This window comes from Cricetulus griseus, chromosome 2 (genome assembly GCF_003668045.3).
Source record: "Cricetulus griseus strain 17A/GY chromosome 2, alternate assembly CriGri-PICRH-1.0, whole genome shotgun sequence".
Classification (NCBI taxonomy): domain Eukaryota; kingdom Metazoa; phylum Chordata; class Mammalia; order Rodentia; family Cricetidae; genus Cricetulus; species Cricetulus griseus.
In genome coordinates, this window is record NC_048595.1 from 43,320,826 (window position 1) to 43,343,237 (window position 22,412).

The 22,412-nt window shown below is 50.1% G+C and overlaps 1 protein-coding gene across 1 annotated transcript; it reads left to right on the forward strand.

Annotated features, from left to right (window-relative positions):
- Window positions 1–5,806: 5,806 nt before the first annotated feature.
- On the forward strand, window positions 5,807–14,005 carry Tmem61 (transmembrane protein 61). Its single transcript, XM_035438945.1, has 4 exons — window positions 5,807–5,821; window positions 8,569–8,894; window positions 9,497–9,500; window positions 13,647–14,005. Exons 1-4 carry the CDS (start codon window positions 5,807–5,809, stop codon window positions 13,893–13,895), a joined length of 594 nt encoding a protein of 197 aa, XP_035294836.1. The 3' UTR covers window positions 13,896–14,005.
- The last annotated feature ends 8,407 nt before the right edge of the window (window positions 14,006–22,412 follow it).

Sequence of the window (22,412 nt, forward strand, 5' to 3'; positions counted from 1 at the left end):
AGTAGACTGGCTTGGCCATAAACCAAGGTCCCAGGAAGCTGCAACCTTGAAAGTTTAAATTCCTTTCTTACTCAAGGCTGTGCTGTCCTTTTTAGACCATGAGATTCGTGCTCCAGTTCCTTGCTTTTCTGTGACTAGGCAGAATTCTCAGAATTGGTGGGGCCACCAGAGACAACCAATCGTGGGACTTACAGGGAAGGACATGTCCCCTTTTAGCTGCAAAAGTCCAACAAGTTCATCCTGGCTCCAAGTCTGATTCAACTAACACAGCAGGAATCTGGAGGTTTCCGGAAACTTCACATCATCCACACAGGCTCACCCTCCCCTTGTGTAGTGATGATGATGATGAGTACTCGCTTTGTGTTCAGGAGACTCTTCTATAGGACAGAACTTACCCAACACAACTGGAGGCCTTGCTCTTTGGATAATCACATGTCAGGAAGGTCATGGTCCTGGAGCTACTCTATGTCTACCAAAGGCAGTAGGGTGCAGAGTTTCAGTGTGGATGAATTTGGGTTTAATCCTGATCTGTTCTGGACATTCCTAGGTAGCTGTTTTGACTTCTCTGGGCTTCAGTTCTCAACCAGTTGAATACAGAGTTAACTATATAACCCTGCAAGTCGACTCCTACTGAGGCCATATACCCAAGAGAAAGGAAAATGGGGCCATGCAAAACTTGAACACGAATGTCAACAGCAGCAGTGTCCGTGCTCACCAAGAGGTAGAGGCAATCCAATGTTGATCAACTAATTCGTGAACTGCGTTTTCATATGGTCCTAGGATGGTATTCAGCAGTAAGAGCAAGCCAGGTCCTGATACATGGTGAAACATGAATGGACCGGGCAAACATAGTGAATGAAGGAAGCTGGATATAAGGACCCTGCCTTACATGTTACAGTTTATAGGAGAAGTCTGGAACAGGTAAATATGCAGAGGCAGAAAGCTGATTAGTAGCTCTGGAGAATGGAGGAACTCAGCCATGATGCTGAGTGACATGGGACTTCTTTCTAGGGGCAATTGATTATGGTGATGGCTGCGAAGCTCTGAGTGTATCAAATGCCACTAAATCGTAGACTTTAGGTGGATGAGTTTTATGCTGTGTGAATCATACCTCAGTAAAGCCATAAAAAGGTCTCCTTCCGTGCAGGACCAAGGCTTCTATGATCATAACAAAGGCAACATAATGCCTAGCAGCTGGCAGACAGTCTGCATGTTGGCTTTTATTCTGCTGGTAATCTTTAACAAGCTGGTTTATGCAAAACCTTAAAACTACGTTCATTGTCTGCATAGGAAAGACATGCTCTCTGGTGACTGACAGGCTGTCCTTTGAGCAGAGGTCCATTTTACCTCCAGACTGTGCTGAAATCCTGTGTGCACTGCGATCCACCTTTGGGTTGCCTCCTTGGGTGCCCAATAAACATCTGAGGTACTTTCTGCACTGCCGCCAACAAGAAACATTCAGAGGCAGGATCTTGTCACCATCTGGTTTGTTTCTGGGTTCCCTGTGAATATACCATCTGCCCATATGACACCTGGAAGTTCTCATCCAGCCTCTGGCACCACAGAAGGCATGGCCCTACTGTGTCTTGTGTGTCTCCATACACATCCACAGTGCCCATGGAGGACAGAATTCTGAGATGGCTCTCCTGACCCCTGCTCTTTGGTGCTGGTCCCATGAGGATATGATGATACTTAGTGACAGGAGGTTGGTAATTGTCATTAAGGTCACTAAGCAGTTAATGTTGAGCTGGGAGGAGGGTGCTCTAGCCCAATCATGGATGCTTCTTTTTGTCCAGCGGCAGCCGGAGTAAGCAGGGAGTCTTGGTGCATCAGTCAGATTGGATTTGAGGGACTTGAAGTTTCCACAGTTGAGATGCAGGAGCTGTGGGCAGGACCTGAGAGCATCCATCAGAAGCACAGAGTAGCTGGACAGAAACAAAAGCAAGCCTGTTTGTAGTTCATCAGTTATAGGACCTCAGCTCAGTCAGCACCTTGAGAGAACTTTCAGGTGGATGCCTTTTTAGCCTCCGGATAAGCCTGGCTTTGTTCTTGGGAGCCCTTGAGCAATGAACCTTGCAGAGCCCACCTGAACATCCGACCTACTTGCTAGGAGATAATAACAATAATTGTTGTGTAAAGTAGATTCCTTTGTGATAATCTACAGTAGAAAACTCATATAGTAGCCATCCCCGGAGAGACAGCTTATTCGTGGTTTGTAAAGTGTTTCCCCAGGATCACAGTGTATTAGCTTCATCTCACAACGGTTTTCTTTTTTTTTTTTTTTTAAATTAAATACTGGTCAGGTTGATAGACTCTGGCCGGGTCCATACCCAGGCTCTTGGGAAAAGGCCCAGAATTACAGTTTGCAGTGACTTAAGAAGAAAAACCCATAATCCATTGCATTTCCCATGATGTCCAACCAGAGGCAGGCATACATCCTGTTGTACCTCCATTCTGTGAACTTCCCACCCATACGGGATCAAACACACCAAGCACATCTGGTGCAGATGGGTCAAACAAACTTGTTTAGGGGAATGAAAAAATGTGGCTTGTTATCTCCCATAAACAATAGCCTCCAGTATTTCAGGAACTGTCTGTCCTTAGGCAAGGAGCTTGCAGATCAGAGGCAGTTTTGTTCCACGGATCCCTTAGGCATAGTAATTAAAACTTAAAATATAACCAGCAACAGCTACACTGGGGACTGGCGTGTAGTGAGGCGGTAGAGTGCTGCCTAGCATGCAGGAAGCCCTGGGCTTGATCCTTTAGCACCTCACTAAAAGCAAAGGAAGGAAGGAAAAGAGGGAGGAGGCAGGCTGGTCTTTGGTCAGATCTGGTCTGTAGCCCCAGTTCCTCCACCCTTTGAGGTGCCTCACTGCCAGCCCTAGATATGGGTGACTCTATACTATAGAATGACTCAGAGGCTGGCAGAAACAGCTCTGGACTCCAGAACATTGGGTCCCTGCTGTGCTAAAGGGCCTCTGTGACTTTGGGTGGCTCACTGTCCTGAACTGAGCCTCTGAATCAAAGCAGGACAATGGCTTCCCACACATTCCTCTGCCCTCCCTCCACCCCAGACTTTTTTCTGAAGAAAAGCTAATGTAGAAACCAATGTCAAAGATTAATCAACAGTCCTCGCTTGTGCCAGCTGTGCCTACGGCTTGAGGAAGGATAGAAAGGTAGGAAGAAATTACGGTGACATGGGATGGAAAACCTGTGACAGACAAAAGCCCTTCTCTTGGGAATCTCTTTTTAACTTTCCTTCTGATGGAGTCAGGAAGCTTCAGATACCACTGAGAAAACTCACATTGCCAATGGAAGCCATGCAGTGCTTTCCCGAAGATAACTCAATCGAAGGTGTCAAATGCAGTAAACAAAGTGTGCTGGCTTGTAGCCAAGTCACCTACAGCCTCGAGAGCTTCTTTCTCATTGCTCCAATCGAGTTTCTAAATCTAGACACCACTCATAAATTCATTTTACAACTTTGTTCGCAAAAGAAAGTTTCTTAACCTTTAAACTGTGTTATAAATTACCTGCTCTGAGCAAGGGAGCTTAGGGATCCACGGTGTCATTTATATAGTCATCAGGTGCGTCTCTTCCTGGAGAGGCCCACGCTTGGGTATGTCTCATTCTTTCTCTGAGCATTCCTTTTTCTACTAACTCATGTGCTTAAATTAAAGACACCTAAAAGAATAAGATAACAATTCCAACTCTGTTTCATATTTGCTGCTCCTGAAATGCTTTTCTGTGTGAAGCTAAGAATCCTGGATTGTCTTAAAGGGAGGTCCCTAAGGAGAAAGGTGATATTCTGGGCTGCTGCTTAGAACTGTAGCTCCACCCCCACATTGCTGACAGGCCTATTCCTCTCCTTGGGAGAGATCAGAAGCTCTCTGTAGAATGTGGGCTAGAACCTTCCGCCCTCCAGAAACTCACTGAGATCTGAATTCTCTTCCATCAGACAGTGGGCACTTCTGCATAGAGAAGCTGTCCCTGTATGTTGTACTAGAAGCAACCCCATTATCACCACAGCCAGAATAACCAAAGATGTTTCTATGCACTGTTAAATGTCCTTGGGAGGGTAGGAGTGGGTGAGCCTACTCAGGCCAGGATTGGTTCAAATAATTTCTTAGTTGAAACAGATCTCAGAATCCCGTTCTTTGAAGGCACTGTACCCCTGACCTTGACTGGCTTTCTCTGTGCTGCTGGATGACCTTGAGATGTACTGTGCTGTTGTCAGGGGACAAAGGGGACTCACCATCACATAGCCCATGTTGTTTCTAGTAGGTCTCATAGGCCTGTTGTGATCACTCTGAAATGGCACAGGGATAGATAAGGGGCAAGGCACAAAATGTCCATGCCTGCCTTTGAGATGCTGTCAGTGGGGGAGGGATAAGCACGTGAGCAAAGAATACACAAGCCTTGATTTCCTACCCAGAGACTCAAGTTCAAATAGGGCTCAGGCTGGACCTCAACCTTACTATGCAGTGACTCATCTGGGAATAACAGGCAGGGAGGGACACACCCTTTGTGGATGCCTGCACAACCCAAAGTGTCATGGCCTCCTTTCTCTCACCTCATCTCCCCCAGCACAGCACCAAGGGGCTGCTGGCAGACCTTAATCACTGGCAGGCTGTCTTGATGGGGTATAACAACGTCAGAGGTCCCTGTCTCTGTTCAGCCACTTCTCAACCTTATATAGGCATGCCACCTGCTGTAAAATGGTGACATTTGTGCAGACCACACACAACGAGGAAGATAACAATGTAGGAAGGACCTCACCAGAGGGAAAGATGGCTGCTCAAAGAACTCAGGTGCTCTGCATGGAATCTTTCTTCAAACACAAGTTCTTTGTCCAGCTTGGCACATACTGTTCCTTCCTGCTGTGGCCTGCACGCACCTTTTAAAGATGTGTCCTCCCAGAGACATAGGACACAAACTGAGCTAAGCCTACTTCTGGGTTCCCAAATTACCTGTTTATAAGAAGAGCAGGCATTTGCCCTCTGAGACCTAACACTCATAGAGGATGATGCAGGAAGAGGGGTGCAGCAGAGAGATCAGTGCCACAGCTCCTGGCCCTCCTCTCTCAGAAGGCAGTGCCCCAGGAAGGAACTCTCCAAGCTGGTCCTCGGACTGACAATGCTGTCCTGGAATATAGAGATGACAGGGGAGGCTGCTCTCTGGCCCCTGTCATAGAGCCGTTCTTTTCAATACAGGATGCAGGAAACTCTGGTAAGTGGTTTTACCTCTGTGACCCTCAGTTTCTCTTCCCCGTGAACAGGTGTGAGGGTGTCCTGGCTCAGATCTTCCATAGGTCCCTCCCCTGGATGTCTTTGGGAAATGAGTTTCCAGGACCAAGTTGTACTTGTGCAGTTTCTACCTCTCGGGGAAATTGCTTCTCCCTCCTGTCCGGTAGACTATCACTTTAAGTTTGGGCGGGGCCTGTTGGACACTGGCCCGGCACCTGGGTCCTAGAGGAAGCACTGAAGCATAAGAGTCTTTGAGGTGGTGATCGAGGGCACAAGGGCTAGAAGACAGTGGGTAGGTGGCTTCCCAGTGGGATCCCCAGCTGGAGACCCAGCTGCTGGGCTCGGTGACAGGGAGGGAAGGACCTCAGCCCTAGTGGAGACCAGAACAGAGACCTCAAGGAGCCTGTGAAGTGCCAAGGGCACAGCTGGGGACAGCTACCAGAGTCTCCCCAGATGCTCGATGCCTGCAGAGCTCAGCCGCCACCACCACCACCACCACCACCACGCCTTCTAATGAGCTGGGCTCTCCCCTGGACCGATCCTGTGGCACCTGGACCAGCCTGATGGCTGCATGCGAGGTGGGTTCGAACATCCTGTCTCTCTCCCGCCAGGAGCACCTCAGCTTCTGCTAAGGGTGTGGCCTGGACCCCTCCCTTTAACCTGGACCATACAGAAGGGACCTGTTGTCCTACTCTTGCTTCCCAAAAGAGACAAGTGCCTACAGTGCTCCCATGGTGCCACTGCAGGACAGCAGCAGGGACAGTGCCGGTCTCTCCCCATCTCTGTCAGTCTGGATGCAGGAAAAGGGCTTTCTTCTTGCTGATTTGAACTGAACCCCATGTAGTAGACAGTCGGGGCTAGAGAGTAGGTGATATCCTGGTTCAATTCCCTCCCGGCTATGGTGGAGTGCTCATGATAGAGGGGGGCATTTAGGCAAGGAGACACTGGATAACCTGGTAGTGTCTGAGTAGGGCCACCCTCTAATCAGCTCTGTGAACTCACACCTCAGGTACAGCTTGCTGGACTCAACTCCATAACCTCTTAGCCTTGAGAGACAGGATGTAAACTCAAAGTGTGGGTGTCAGGAGCCTGCTCAATCAAGGTCCTAGAGCTAACAGACTACTGGTCACAAGGAGGGAGCGATGGGCAAAGCCTCCTGGTTGGAAGGGCCCCTTCTAGCTGGAGCGAGGTGGACACAGTCCCTGGGAGGGGTGACATTAATTTCCTTTTTGAATTTGGGTGAAGTGGGGACGCAGTCAGAGGGAGTATCAAATATGGGAGAAGTCCAGGTGGCTCAAATTGGAGTGGGGTTAGGGACAAGGGGAGGCTGGCTGATCAGTGGGAGCAGGACCAGCTTGGCAGGCCCCGACCGAGTGCCAGGATGGGGTGGAACTTCTTTGGGGCTGCAGAGCTTCCTGTCTGCCCCCCCAGGAGTTGGAAGTCACACCCTCCAGGACAGGGAGCCCTCCCTTCCTCCCCTATCAAGGTACAGACGCTGGAGGCATGCCCACGTAAGGGGTACCGAAATGTCTGATGGTGGCTTCTCAGAGATGGGAGTGGAAGGGTCCAGAAGCAGGACACACTAGCTGTCATCACCTGGAGCTGTGAGGAGGGAGGAAGGAGAAGGGCAGAGGGCGTCTTTCAGGGAGAGCAGCCTGCCAGACACAGGCTCATGAGATGGTCTCAGGTGTGGGCATCTAAAACTGTATATACAGAGACCCAGCTGTGCAGATACAAGGGAACTCGAGTTAGGTTTGATCTGCATCTAAATACATCCCCAACCAGTATCTTTGAGACAGCACTGTGGTGAGCATTAAGCAAGGGGACACCAGTAAAGTGCTCAACTGGGCAATACCCCCAGCACATGCTAGTCATCAACATTATGTGTGTAGACCAAGGGCAGGCTGGGTAGAAACTGCTCAGCGGGGCTCATGCTTGTCTCTGAGGGGCAGGATTCATCCTGGCTTGATTTTTCCCCTTCATTCTCTTCATGATGAGCAATTTTGGGGTGTGGGAAGGCTTTGGAACGGGTCTGTCACCTTCCATGGCCTTCCCTTGATTGGAGGGAGGATGAACTTTCCCAAATGCTAATTCCCAACAAAGAACTGGTTTCCATGGCACATCTATATGCAGCTGGTGACTCAGTGGTTCAGAAATCTCTGGTTCAGTTAGGGGACAAGCCAAGGAGGGCACAAGCATAAGAGATGAGTGGTGTGCTCCCAGAAGGTGCAGGGGTCTTCAGAAGGTTCCCAAGCAAGGACCACGCTGAGCTTTGCAGGGCACACCACAGAGAGGGATCAGTAGGGGCAGTAGCTTAGAGGTGAGGTTTGGGGGCCAGTGCCAGCCTCTTCTGGACTATAGGATCTGGGACCAGGCTTGCTTCCTGCAGTTCTCCGATGCAACATTTTTTGCTGAGTCCTCCCTCTTCCAGTGATCCATATGAGTTCAAAAGAGCAAAATGCGTGAGTGTTCCCCTTCTGCCAAACATTCATGCTGAGTCCAACTTAAAAAAAAATCTTAAAAATGTGTATGGGTATTCTGCCTGCATGTGTGTAATATGTGTGTGCACCACATGCAAGCAGTACTCACGGAGGTCAGAAGAGGGTACAGGTCCCCTGGAACTGGAATTAGAGACAGCTGGAGCTGCCATGTGGGTGCTAGAAACTGAACCCAGGGTCTTTGGAAGAGCAGCTGGTGCTCTTAACCATTGAGCCATCTCTCCAGCCCTAAACCCAACTTTTTAATGAGTTTATATAATTTCCCCTTGTGGTCATGACATAGCTTATGTGCAGTTCTGTTAGGCTCTTTCAGTGCTGTGACTGTGGTAAAGACGTCCCGGAAAAATCCCGCTCTATGTCAGGCACCACATTCAATTTCACATTCCAGCACCTCTTTTCACACTTGCCCTGCTCCCCATAACCCTCTATCTTCTGTCAAACGGAGACAAGAGCTGGACCCTGTGAGGTGGTGACTAGGGGAGGAGAGGCAGAGTGCAGCCAGCAAGCCCTGGCCTTTCCCAGCTGCCCATAAATTGGCCAGCATGGAACCACCTACCCATCAGGCCAAGGCCCCTGAGGCTTATGTAGAGGCTCAGATTGAATGTGGCACACTTACTCTTATATGGTTATGCTCCTGCTGTATCCCAAGGGTAGTGCTAGGAACCTGAAACAGCCTTTTTGGTGGCCATCACAGTAGCCCTGCAGTGCATGGGTATCATCTTCATGTCACAGGTGACGAAACCGAAGTATAAGTCAGATGACTTCTCGGAGGTCTCGGTACATTTTGCTGGCCCATGTCTTCAGATTCTCTCTCCTTCTATGTGCAGACGTGCGTCCGAGGCCAAGTGGCCTCCACTGTGCGTTACTGCATGACGGTCATTGGCACAGTGGTCCTGGTGATTGGGACACTCTGCTTTGCATGGTGGAGCGAAGACGATACAGCTGCCCAGCCTGGCTCACTGGCCCCCACAGTGGAACATCCGTTGCCCAAGATCCCCCCAATTTGGCTCAAGTCTGTCAGCTTACTCTGCTGTAGCTTGGGTGGCCTGCTTCTGTTGTTTGGCCTGCTCTGGTCCATCCAGGAAAGCTCAAAGAGGTCGAGCCAGGGGGAGCTGTACCACCTCTCCAGAGACCTGTATCACCTTGCTGTGGAGTCTTCTGAGAAGAACTGCAGGTTAGTGGGGCAGGGTGGGGACCACAGGGAATCCACTACAGTCACTGTACCCAGTATTTGCTCAGCAAATTCTTTTGCGATTCCTCCACTGGACAAGGCCTTGCCCTACCTGTATCCCAAGGACATGGAAGCCCCATGACAGAGGCAAATGACAAACCAGAGTAATGAGAGCTATGTGAAGAGCAGGCATAGTCCTGCGGAAATGTGGAGAAATTTGGGCAGTCTTATAGGAGGAGGCAGCAGCCAAGCTCAGCAGAGAAGCAGAGGAGTCAAGAGCTCAGGATAGGAAGAGTTCCCGAGGCACAATAGGACGCTGACCAGGGCCAGGCACTATGCCAAGTGACCTCTCCACATCCCAGGTGACGTAGCCTGGACTTCTCCATTTGTGGAGGATGAAACCCACACAGAGACATTCCAAAACCTGCCCAGGGATACACATCTCTGTGTTAGACCTGGGACCCAACCTCCAGCAGCCTTGATGGGAACCAGTGCTCACCATAGGCCCCTGTCTCAGGAGACATTGGGGACAATGAGGGAGTGATGGGTGGGCACAACTCAGCCAAGTGCCCAGCACATGGTAGGTGTGTTTGAAGTGGCAACTTTTCCTTACCTACGAAGGTGAGGATGGGTGCACATGGGGTGGGGGTTGGGTGAAGGCAGAAGCCAACAGTTGCATCAAAACAGTTCTCAGCCTGTTTTGTTTCCCCCATTGATATTATCCCCTAGCCATTTGAACATTTTTTTCTTCCTCATTTCCTTCTCTTTTTAAAGACAGAGTCTTACTTTGTAATCCAATGTGACATAAAATGTGTGATCCTCCTGTCTCAAGGGTTGGGATCACAGACATGCATCATTCCCAGCTTTTTAGCATGTTTTCTTAGACTCTGATCCCCATAGATGTGCTGTGGTTTGTGTACATATGTTGTGTGCGTACATTTGTGTCTTATGTCTGGAAACCGATTTTGTCCTGTAAGCAAGCTGGGTCATTCATGTTCTCCTTGGATATTTGTTAATTCAACAAAGCATTCAGTGTGCCTGGAGCCTGCATGGGATTTCTGCCCTCTGTCTGCTTGCACCTTTATGCCACGGGGAATCACTGTTGCTGTTTGCAGAAGAGGGAGGTTTGTCACAAGCTGCAAAGCTTGTGGCCCTACCCAACACTTCTCCATAAGCACTGGTGTCAGTTCAGTGGGGGCTAACCTATACTCCTGTGAACTGGTTGGGACCTTCCCGGATGCCTTGCTTCCCTTTATCAGGTAGACAGTGTCTTCTGGATCTTGCTATCAGCCCATGGCTCCTTGAGGCTACTAGATACAACATCCCACAGATATTACTTAGGCCTATAGGCAGACCTCAAGTGGGGGGCATGGTGGGGCACTTGGGAGCTGAGCTCGAGCAACTGAGTCCAGGCCAGCCTGGGTTACAGAGTTGTTCCATCAGAGGGAAGGGCGCCTTACCCAGCCAAACTTTGCACTTCACAGAAGAGAAACTTTTCTGAGAGACAGTGACCTACCTGCTCATAAAATGAGTTGGACTCTGACAGCCAGGACAGTCTGTCCTTCTGCCACGCCCAGCCTGGCCTGAGCAGAAGGTGTAGCTGTTGTCTATACAGGCAACAGTGTTGTGTCAATACAGCCCAGGCCGCAGCCACGGGTTAGGTGGGCTATTCCATCCTCAGTTAGGCAGGAAGCAGGAAGGGGCCCATCCAGCTCTGGGACCCAAGTTTCAGATTCAGAACCTGGTGTGACTGGGTACTGAGGAAGCCTGCTTGTCTGATCCTGACCCCATGGGAGACACCTCACTCCCTGGGGTTGCCTGGTTGTGGCTAGAAACAGGCTTCTCATTTGTTGGCTTGGGCATTCCTCTTTCTGTGTCTGGTCTTCACTCCCCATTTTACTCACCTACTCTCCCTTGCCTGAGCACCTACCATGTGGTGGGTCCAGCATTGGTGGTGCATCAGTGTCAAGACAGATGAGACCCTCCCAAGAAGCTCCTCTGGAAACTGTCAGTCCTGAATAGAGGCCCCTTTTGTCCTTCAATGAGCAAAACAGGCAGTGCCAGGCCCACTCTGAAGGCCAACTTTCTGTCGCTCCCCTTTCTGCTAGAAGCCATGTGTCTGTGAATGTCCCCAGTTTTCCCAAGTCACACCTGATGCCTTATCTGTCAGTTGCAGTAGGAGGAAGAACAGACCCTCTGTACTACAGCTCACTGCTGTGACAAAAATACCTGAAAAACAAAACAAGAGAACATTTTGAGGAAGGGTTTATTTGGGCTCACAAGTTTTGGGTATTTTTCCATCATGGCAAGGAGGGCCCAGTGACAGGAGTGTGAGGCAGCTGGCCATGTTGTATCTATAGTCAGGAGCAGAAGCTCACTTTGTCCTTTCCGTTCAGTCCGAGACATCAGGCCAGGTAATGATATACCTTACATTAGGCTGGGTCTTCCCACTGCAATTGACTAAGTTGAGAAACTGTCCCACAGATGTACCCCGAGGTGTGTCTGTCTCCTGGGTGATTCTAGACCTTGCCAAGGTGACGCTGAAGACCAGCCTCCCTCTCCCTCCCGCCAGGGTGCTGCGGGCTCCTGTGACATGGTCATGTGTATCCTGCGAAGCCTGAACCTCTTAGCATTCTCTGCTCTTCTTCATTGCAGTCTTGGTCTCTACGGGCTTGAACCTTGGCTGCTTATAGGGAGGATCTAAGGATTAGGCCTGTTTTATGAAAGGGAGATGTGAGGGTGTAGTTGGCTTGGGAGAGGTGCATGGTATAGGGTGAGCTTGAGCTCTGCCATCAGAGAGGGCTGTCCACTCAGCTGATTTGCCCTACACTCATTCATCTGTGAGATGGGTGGGGCTTACTCCTGCCCTACTGGGTTTGGTTTCTCAACAGAAAGCCAATGGGGCCAGCAAGGAGCCCGTCTCCTTCCCCCACAAGGCTGTCTGGTCTCTGTGCATGAGCCCTCCTGGCAGGGCTACCCCTGCAACCATTGAGCTCTATGGCGGGAATGTACTAGGAGTCTCCAACATTAGGACAGGACCTTGCAAACGCCCGAGTTCTGGGCATTCTTGTATTCTGAACTATGACCTTGGACAGTTAAGGTTGATGAGCCAACAGACTGCTGAGGTGACAGGAGCAGGCCTGAGGGCTGTTGTACACCTGCCCTCTAAGCAAACTTCCTGCTGTGGGCTGAGCTCCTGAGGTACCTAAGTTACATATGTTCTGCTGGCTGCCACCTGCTGGGCTGGCCCCAAGCAGATCCAGAACCAGCTCAAGTAATCTGGGGTGGGCATGGCATGGCTGGGAAGTGCACAAGAAGGGAGAGGAGGGCTCCGGAGGCCTATGGCCTGCATTCACTTCATGCCTGCTAACCCTTTTTCTGCTTTACCTCTTCTGCACCTGTGACAAGGCAAGCATTATTCCCATTCCACAGCTGAGGAAGGAGAGGCCCAGAGAATGTGGGAACAGAACCCAGGCCACACAGCAAAGAGTTCAGTGTGTTGCCCCCCCTACCCCCAGAACTTAGCTTCTCTGCACCTCCCACCCCCTTTCTTCTTTTCTGATTTGTTGAGACAGGATCTTACTAGGCAGCCCTAGCTGGCCTTGAACTTGCTATGTAGCCAAAGCTGGCCTCAATTACAAGTCCTGTTGCCTCAGCCTCTAGAATACTGAGGTGACAGGCATGTATCACCAGGCTTGGCAGAAGCGTTGCCCTCCCTTGCAAAGCCTGCTGGGAGCTCAGAGGAAGGTGAGCACTGGTTGATTCTCAGCTGCAGGTCTCCTGGCTGATCCCCAGCTCTCTTCTTCTATCTAAGCCAAGTTCAAATCCAGGGCCTGCGGAGCTGCTCTGTGACCGGGAGGGTGATCTTGCCTCCCCCCTCACCCCCCCAGTGGTTTGCTGTGAGGGTGGCAGCCTGCTCAGAGCCCTGGGGCAAAGGAAGGCACTAGCTCAGTGGAGGTGACCCACATGATCTCAGAAGCAGGACATTTGTCCTTGAAATCTGGCCTGCAAAGCCAGATCAGAGTGGGAGGGCCTCTGAGTACCGAGTCTTTGCCTCACAGTCCTGTTAGGTGATTCGGTTGCCTGGGTGTGATGGGTGGGTTGGAGAGTCAGGGGTGGGCTACAATGTAGAGTGAAAGAAAAGATTGACTTGGTAAATAGTGAGCTCTCTCTCCCTGGGAGCATGCAAGGAGAAGCAATCACCTGGTTAGCTTACCTTGTCAAGTCTCAAGCATCTAGATGGACAGGTAATCTGAGGCCTCGAATTCTGCCTTGAACATCACAACTGTAACTTTACAAATGATATTTCAGTCACCATGGACCATCTTTAATTTCTCAACAAATGCCCCTAAGAACCTGTTCTCAGTGTTGAGACATTCCAGTCAATCTCTGCCCAAAAAGGCAACACACAGTGTCAATACAGTGATAGAGAAGAGCAACATGGAAGCTCAGGGGATATCAGGACAGGTCAGAAAATGTCCCTGAGGAAGTGTCAAAGTGGGAAGTGATGTCAGGGAAGAGTGTGGGAGGGGAACAGGGGTCTTGTGAAGAGGAGGGAGAGCTGATGTTGGCAGGCTGTTCCATCAAACATTGTAAGGGCTATGTGGGCATGGCCATGCAGATTCTTCCCTGTCTCCCTGTGCCCACACAGACTCTGCCCCTGTCTCCCTGTGGTCATGCAGACTCCTCTGTCTCCCTGGCATGCAGGAGAATTTGAATTGGCCCTACTAACAGCTTCTTTCCTGTTCCCATAGGCCTCCCAAGGAGGCTGTCATTCCCACTTACGAGGAGGCCATGTACTGTCCACTGGCTGAGGGTCCCCAGCCATGCCCTGTGCAGCCCGAAGAAGACCTTCAGTGCCACGCCCCGGGGGATGCCCTGCTGGGGTCATCATCCCTCTCACCCCCACCCAGCTACGAGAGCATCATCCTCCATCAGGGGGCTGTTTATGGTCCACGTGCTGCAAGCTCCAGCTCAGGTTGAGCTCAGGCTGCAGGGGAGTTCCAGCAGGCCCTTGAAACTGGTCCCTAAGCCATGAGCTTGGCTCAGGGCATCCTCCAGTGCTGGGTTCACAGCAGACATCCAACAGAGCTCTGGGGCTGGGTGCTGTTTATGTATCTGTTTCTGTGTAAGAGACCATCTCCATGTTAGATGATTTTAAATAAACCCCAATTTATTACATCTCATCATTTTATGCATGGCTGGTTCCTATGTTTTTTTCCCCCCAGGAGGTATTGGGGAGGCCGTCACCAGAGTCCCAACTGGAATAGGACCTCCTGGCTGTGCTGGGACCCAGCAGCTGACAGCTAGGAGATTCTGTGCAATGAACACAAGACCAGAGGCAGAAGCAGATTCGGTCCAAGTTTACACAACCAGTTTGTAGCCAAGAGAACACAGACTCCAATCTAAGCCTCCCTGAGGCCCAGGTCTTATCCTGTGCCACCATGGCAATGAATCCTTTGGGCCTCAGTTTCCTCGTATTGGCATTTTGTAGCAGCACCAGCCCTTGCCTCAGAGAGCCAAGTGAGAGGACCCATGGGGTGACAGTAGTGGCACTGAGCAGCAAACTGAATGCAGGGCACTGCCCTGGGCCAGAGGCCCTCAAACTGCTGCACGTCTCAGAGTTGGTGGAGGTAAGCCTCCTCTACCAGGTGATAGCTCAGCATCCTGTAACACGAGTCTCACTGCTGTCCCTGGCTCTCCAGATATGGCACTAATAGTAACTTTCTCTCCAGCTGCATTCTGCCCACTAAGCCTCTACCCACTCTTCTATGCCACCAATTGGTCCAGTTCTGTTCATTCCTAGCTGGTAGTTCCTTGCTCACCCTTGTCCCACCCCATTTCATCAGCTTGACCTACAGATCACAAACTTGCAAATAAAATCCTTTTAACTCAGGCCGTGTTGCTCATGCTGAAATGTGAGGGACACACAGCACCAGAGTAAGGGAGGCATATGCAGTCTTTGGTCACTTTTGCCCCTCTCCTCAGGGACAGTGTCATTCTCCAGTATGCAGGTCAAAGGCCTAGAAGGCAGCAGAGATATCATGTCAGTCTCATTCTCTCTCTCAGGGGGACTAAGTGACTTCCCCAAGGCCCCAAGGTGGCAGGGACTCAAAGGTGGCAGCCCCAAGGGCCAGATGGTGCTAGGCTAGGCCTCTGCTCCTATCTCCTCTTCACCTGTGAAGCCCCTTATTATTACAAGTGTATGTGGGGGGTCCCCATGTGGGGAAGCAACCTGTGCAAACGAGAGCTCAAAGTAGAGTCAGGATGCGGGCTTCCCATCTAGACTGGACCACAGTGGAGGGCTGTATTGTCACTCTGCCTATTTCCCACAATCTTCTCAAGCCACTGAGAGCCTTTTGATGCCAAGTACAGGTAGGGCCTGGCTCCCAGCTCTCTCTGAATGGCAAAAACTGTTACACAGTCTGGGCTGGGAGAAGGCCTGCTCTGCAAAGTAAACTTCCAGCTCCCACCACTTACTCCTGGCCCTTGCTCTTTGCTCCTAGCCAGACCCCTAGGCCTTGGCACTTCCTGTCCCATCCTCCCTTCAGAAGTTCTGGCCCCTCCCTTTCTACTCTCCTGTCATATTCTCTCTTCCCAGAGGTTATCCTAAGCCACAAAGGTGTCTGGAGAGGCCCTATCTCCCCACTCTGGTGGTGACTTAGGCCGGGCCTATCTTAGACCCTCTGCAATTTCTAAGGGGTTTCCCAAGTGAGGTATTTACCACAGGGCATAGTGTTAATGAGTAGCTGGTGTGGACAGGTTCTGTCTTGGCACCAGCTGAAGGGCAAGTAGGGAGTGCTAGCTAGCCACAATGGACTTTTCTGTCTCTCTCCACATCTGTTCATCTGGTTCAGGAAAGGGCAGTGACTTGGTCAAGGTTACCAGCCTGAGTCTGAGCCAAGGCTATGGCTATCTCACCAAGGCAGGGTGCTGTCCCGTTCTGAACTGTAGTGGCCTAGCTGAAGAACTTATGCGCCTTGCAGGCCCTGCCATGGAGCCAGGCTGTTCCCTGCTGTTGCCCTTTCTGAGCTTGATTGCAGGCAATCCATCCATATTTAGAATCATCCTGATTGGTCACCTAGCCAGTGACACCCAGATGTCAGGGACCTTTGTGACTCAGGCTCTCCATACCTTTTTCAGGATACTTGCAAGTGTGTGTTGCTTGGTGACCCCTGCCTGTCACTGCCCCAGGCACTGTCCACCTTTAATCTGGCTTTCTAGAAACAAAGTGTGATTCCCCCACCCCCTATGGCCCCTGTGGCCCCCTGTGACCTCCTGTGACTCTACAGAGGCTTCTGTTGGTTTTAGGAAAATGTCACCCTAGAGGTTTCCTGCCCATATATTCTTGACCTCCTCAGCTCTAGTCCTTACACTTCATCTCTCTCCTCTCAAATACCATCCAGGGGGCTCCCTGTTCCAGACCCAGGGGACACAGAAGTGAACAAAACAAGCCACTCCCATCAGCCACTGTAGTTTGACTTTTAGTTAGAAAGACAGACAAGAGACAAAATAGATAATTTGTATAGTATGATAGATGGTGATTAATGCTATGGAGCACAACAAATTAGGAAAATTGAGGAAACTCTTTGGGGGAGGGCTTCTGCAATCTAGGGAATGGCCAGGGAAGATCCCACTGAAGAGACCATAGGTTTAAAGACTTAGCAAGGGAGACATCCATGCCGATATCTGGAGGAAGATCATGCTGGGCAGAAGGAAAAGCAGATGAAGGGCCCTGGGGTGTCTGTGCATTCAGGAAGAGCATGGAACCAGAATGACCTTAGGGTGAGTGATGACCTTGAGAGACGATGAACAGGCATTATACAAAAGTGATCTATGGACTTATGGACCACCTCCAGGCCTTTACCCTAAGAAGACAGGTTGATATTCCAAAGTTACGAGCAGAGCAGTGACATGTGCTGATGTCCATTTGGGTTAGGAAGAGACTTCAAGGGTCAAGCGTGGAAGCAGAGACCAGTGATAGGGAAAGGACAGTAGAGGGAAAGGAGTGATTAGATTCTAGTTTACAGAAAGTAGATCTGTAATAGTAATGGCCCCCATAGACTCATGTGTTTGAATGCTTGGCCCATAGAGAGTTGCACTATTAGGAGGTGTGACCTTGTTGAAGGAAGTGTGTTAATGTGAGCGCAGGCTTTGAGACTTTGAGGTCTCATATATGTTCAAGCCATTCCCAGAGGGGCCACACAGTCTCCTTCTCCTGCCTGTGGATCAAGATGTAGAACTCTCAGCTACCTCTCCATGTCTGCCTGCATGCTGCCATGTTTCCTGCCATGATGGTAGTAGACTAAACCTCTGACCTGAAAACCAGCCCCAGTTAAACGTTTTCCTTTAAAAGAGTTACTGTGGTCATGGTGTCTCTTCACAGCAATAGAAACCCTAACTAAGACAGAAGTTGGTACCAGGGACTGGGGTATTGCTGTGTAAACCCTACCATGATTTTTTTTTTTTTTTTTGAGGAATGCAGTCTTTGGGAGTTTGGATGAGACAAGCAGTTGAACACTTTAAGTGGGGCTTAATGAGCATGGAAGACAGTTGTGCTGAAGGTGATCTGAACTGTGTGGACCTGGCTCAAGTGATATTTTTGTGAAGAACATGGCTGTTTTTTGTCCTTATCTGAAGAGTCTGCCCGAAGATAAAGTGAAGAAATTTGGATTAATTCTGTTGGCAGAGGAAATCTCAAAACAGCCTTGTATAGACTCTGTCATGTGGTTATTAGTGGTAACTCTAATGAAGATTTATAATGAAAAGGAGCAAGCTGATCAAGGGAAGATAGAAAATGTACAGATTGAGGAGAGAGGGGCACCAGGAAGTGGGATGAAGCTAAAGCCTGTGTTCAAGGAGATCAACAGATTCAGAAACAGAATAAAGGGAGTGGCGACCTCAGGGCAAGACCCCACCCAGCTAAGCTTTCAACTTGTGAAAAGCAATTAAAGAACAGTTTAGATCCAGGTGTGGTGGTGCACGCCTTTAGTCCCAGTACTCAGAAGGCAGAGGCTGACAGATCTCCAAGTTTGAGGTCGTCCTGGTCTATAGATCCAATTTCAGGACAGCCAAGCTTAGGCAGTGGAGGAAACCATTGAAAACAGAAAGCTGATGAAGATGTTATTGAATGAGGGGGGCATGTTCTGACTTTAGAATCAAGGAAAAAAGAAAGGGGTTATGGAATCGTCTTCCATGACTAAGGAAAGCCACTGAGGCCAGGCATGTGGCAGGAGTGTCCCTGCATTGGAAGCCCAAATGTGTGAAGCTATAAAGGTGAAGCTTGGATTGCCTTGGAGACCCCAAGATATTTTAGATGCCTGAGTTGTGGGATACTTGCTGAAGAAAGCTGCTAATGGTAATGGAATTAGCCCAAGAGAAAGAAGCGTGTTGCAGTTAGGAGAGCTGAAAGGAGTTGGAGATCTGAAGAGAGTTTTGACATCAGACATGGAGTTGTAGAGTTTGGAGTTTGCCCAGCTTGGTTTTGGTCTTGCTTTGGTCCAGTATTTCCTTACTATGCTCCCTTTCCTCCATTTTGGAATGGTAATGAATATCCTGTGCCATTCTATGTTGGAAGTATGTGATCTGCTTTATTATTTTGATTTTACAGGGGATTACATTTAAGAGATTTCAGGAGTCTCAGAAAAGCCTTTAAACTTTGGACCCTTAAACAGGGTTGGGACTGTGATAGACTATGTATGGAGACTTTTGACTACAGCCTATGGGGGCCTGGAAGTGGAATGTGGAGGTTTGAATAGGTATGACCCCATAGACTCATGCGTCTAAATGCTTGGCCCATAGGGAGTGGCATATTAGGAGGTATGGCCTTGGAGGCAGTGTGTCACTGTGGGCTTTGAGGTCTCATATGTTCAAGCCATGCTCCGTGTGGCTCACAGCTGCTTCTGCTGCCTGAGGATCAAGATGCAGAATTCTCAGCTCCCTCTCCAGCACCGTGTCTGGCTGCATGCCACCATGAAGATAATGGACTAAGCGGCTGAAAATGCAAGCCAGCCCCAATTAAATGTTTTTCTTATAAGAGTTGTTGTGGTCATGGTGTCTCTCTTCACAGAAATAGAAACCCTGACTAAGACATAGAGTTAGCAGGATTTGGGAGACAGGAGGCAAGGGAGGTGGTCTAAGAAGGACCTGGATGAGAGCTGACACGGGTGTACCATGAGTCGGCTGCACACAGTGAGTCACTATCATGCCCATCAGTCTTCATTTTGCCATTCTGGAGACAACGTAGCCAAGCACCCCATCCCTGAATCTGTGCTGTCAGCCTGCTTCGACCCTCAGAGTGCCCTGTGTGGCAAGAGCCTAGACAGAGGAGGCAGGAACATGGTTGATCTCTGTTATTGACAGGCTCTGGCTCCTCAGGACAAGCCTTGTCTTCACAGGCTTAGGTTCCTACTTGTGCCCAGTGTGTTCTATCTTTAAGCATCTTGTGAGACAGCTCACACCCAGGACCCCTCAATACCTTCAGACATGTTCAACTGTTTGACTTGAAACACAAAGTTCATACTGAGAACAGGACAACTGAATTGCAAAAAACAAAAACAAAAACAAAAACAAAACAAACAGAAAACCCCAAAAAACTCATGTTTTAAGTATATTTACAAGTGTGTCTGGCTGCATTCATAGTTATTGACCACAGGTTGGACACACCTTCCAGAAGATAGCATCTAACCCATCCTCATCATCAGTTCCAACCAGTTTAATCCATTTCAGACCGGTTCAATCTGGTTCATACTTGTTCCGACTGGTTTTGACTGGTTCCAACAGGTTCTGAACAGTTGTGACTGGTTCCGACCTGTTCTCTGCTGGAAGACCATGGACTCCTGGACCACTCCCATAGCTCCTTCCTTTCCCAGTGGAGTCCATGCCTCAGCCCAACCAACTACTGAGAGCTGGGGAACCCAAGTGCGCTTGCTCACCAGGGATCAGCAAAGAAAACTGACTCTCCCCTTCCCAGCAGATACCAACAGCGCCCCCAGCCAGTGGCCAAGTCTACTCCCACTCCCCCACCTCCATACAGGGACCCTGGCCAGCCAGAGTCAGTACAGACCCTGTTAGTGCTGACACAACTGCCACCAGCTCCTATGTGCAACTGCCCAGCACTGTCCAGAAAATCTTGTGCCCTGCCCCCATGTTATCTACCACCTTCAGACACCACAATCCCCTTGCCCATCCCCATGTGAAGATCTCTGAGCCCTAAGGGTGGGATGGGCCAGACATAATCCACCCAGGGCAGAGCACTCGACAGGCTCTCACCCTCAGCACACTGACCATCCCAGCATCGGCTACAAAGAGAAACCCTTTCAGTGAGGCCAAGAGACACACCCATCTACGGGCACAGCAATAAGTCACTAGGAATTGCCTTGGCACAGTGTCTACCCAGGAGAACAGCACTGGACATTTAATTCTTTTTAAAAATACTTGTATTAATCCTTTGGGAATTTCATACAATGTATTTGAATATATTCACCCTCCCTTCTCCAATTCCTCCCATAACCATCATCTCCACCTTCCATCCCTTCCCACACAGCTTTGAGATTCCCCTCCCCCCTTTTCCCCTTTATTCCCTGTAGAGTCCTGTTTGTGCTGCCCCAGCTAGTCCTGGAAGAGGAGCCTGCCCTATGGCCATTTAATTCTTGACTCCAGAAGAGATCAGGCCCATTTAAGCCAGCACTGACTTATCTCAGGGTTTCTTAGTCCTCTTGGCTGGCAAAGGTGCAAAGAAAGACTGGTTTATGGCAAAGAAAGAAAAGATGAGCAGAGAGGAGAATTCCCAGACCTCTCCAGAATGCCACAAAGCTAGATCTGTTTACTTGAGCTCTGGGGGCATTAGGGAAGATCTTGGCCAATCTCTGTTGCTCCCCAGGCTTGGTTTCCGTATCTGGGAGGTGGGCATGGCAACTCCTCCATTTGTACAGGGGGCTAGGTGTACAGAGGTAGCAAGCACAAGATGTGACAGCACCATGCCAGACACACTACAAGGCCACCAGAGGGCATGAGAAGCTTCTGTGGATGTGGCAGATTCATCCCCTTTGAATGCTGCAGCCCTGGCTCTTAGGACCATATCGCCTAGGTCTCCCCAGTCTTCAACCTCTTATTTAGGATGGATACCAGCTGGGTTGCTCTGCATTCATGGCCTCTCTTGTCTCCAAGTCTCTTTAAGATGATTCTAATATCTCCCTAGAGGTCTCTGTGGCTAGTCACAATTCCAAAAGGCTTTCCCTCCACTATGTCATTTTCTGGTACTAGACCAGGAGATGGCCTAATGGCTCCTTATAATCCACAGGTGAACAAAACTCAAGTCCACTGCCTAAGTTCACCCTGGGAATCAGACTAGAGTGACCAGAGACTTGGTGCCTGGGCGGGGTTTCTCAGGGTGCCTGTTCCCAGTTCCTGAAGTTTCTACAAACTGTGGAGTGCAGCTGGACAGAGCTGAGGGACAGAGATGGTGGAAGACAGAGAGCGCAGAGCCCTCTTTAGGAAGAGGCCTCAAGGTCAGGCAGGCATGCCAGGAAAGGTGTGTGGATGAGCACAATGAGGCACGAGCAAGCCACATGCACACACAGGAAAGTCCCTGAGTTCAGGGGTTTGGGGAGCTCACTGGGAACCCTTGCTGTTGCACAGGTCACTCACAAGAACTCCAGCCGTCGTGCTCTGGGTGCTTGTGGTGGCAGCAAAGGAAGCGAATCTGCCTTTCCCCATCAGCCATGTCAGAACTGCAAGTCCTCCCCTAGACTATCGTTCTTAGGGCCAAGATGGCTTTCCAGAATAGGTGAAGTAGACGTCAGTCTGTCAGTCATACCTGCAGGGGCACCGACTCACCCCGTCCTGGCCCCCATGAAAAGCAGGGCTTGGCTGAATGTGGGATATAAAAGGGATATGGGAGGTAAGGCCGGCTTTGGCTCTGGGAGGGGCTACTAATACCCCCCCCCCCATTTATAGAGGAAGATAGTGGGCCACCGCCAGCTGGTGAGCAAGGCCATGCACCACACAGCGGAGACATGGAGCCTGACCCTGTTTTCACCTGTGCTGTGGTTAACTAGGCTCATGCAGTGGGATATGCAGCCTCTGGGCTCTAGTCCCAGCTGTTCTGTCATTATTTTGACTTTGGGCAGGTTACTTATCAATGCCTGCATCCCCATTTGTGAAGTGGAATACGGCACCCATCTCCTTAAATAAACTGAACAGAGTCAGATCTAGGATGGTGATGGTTTAGTAGGAACAGATATTCCTTTGAGCCTATATGACCAGGTGTCCTTGAGAAGGTGTCTTTAGGTGTCTAAACTGTCAGGCTGTGGGTTCTGGACGCTGCCACAGCCCCACCCCTGCTTCCCAGAGCTGGGAGGTGCAAAACCTGTCTGGGCTCAGCTCCACAGTAGGCAAATGAGATGATGTCAAAGCCATGGCCCGCCCAGCCCCTGTGACCTCCCCCAGCCCCCACTGCCTCTGTCCCCTGCTCAGATTCACAAGCTCCAAACAGCTGGG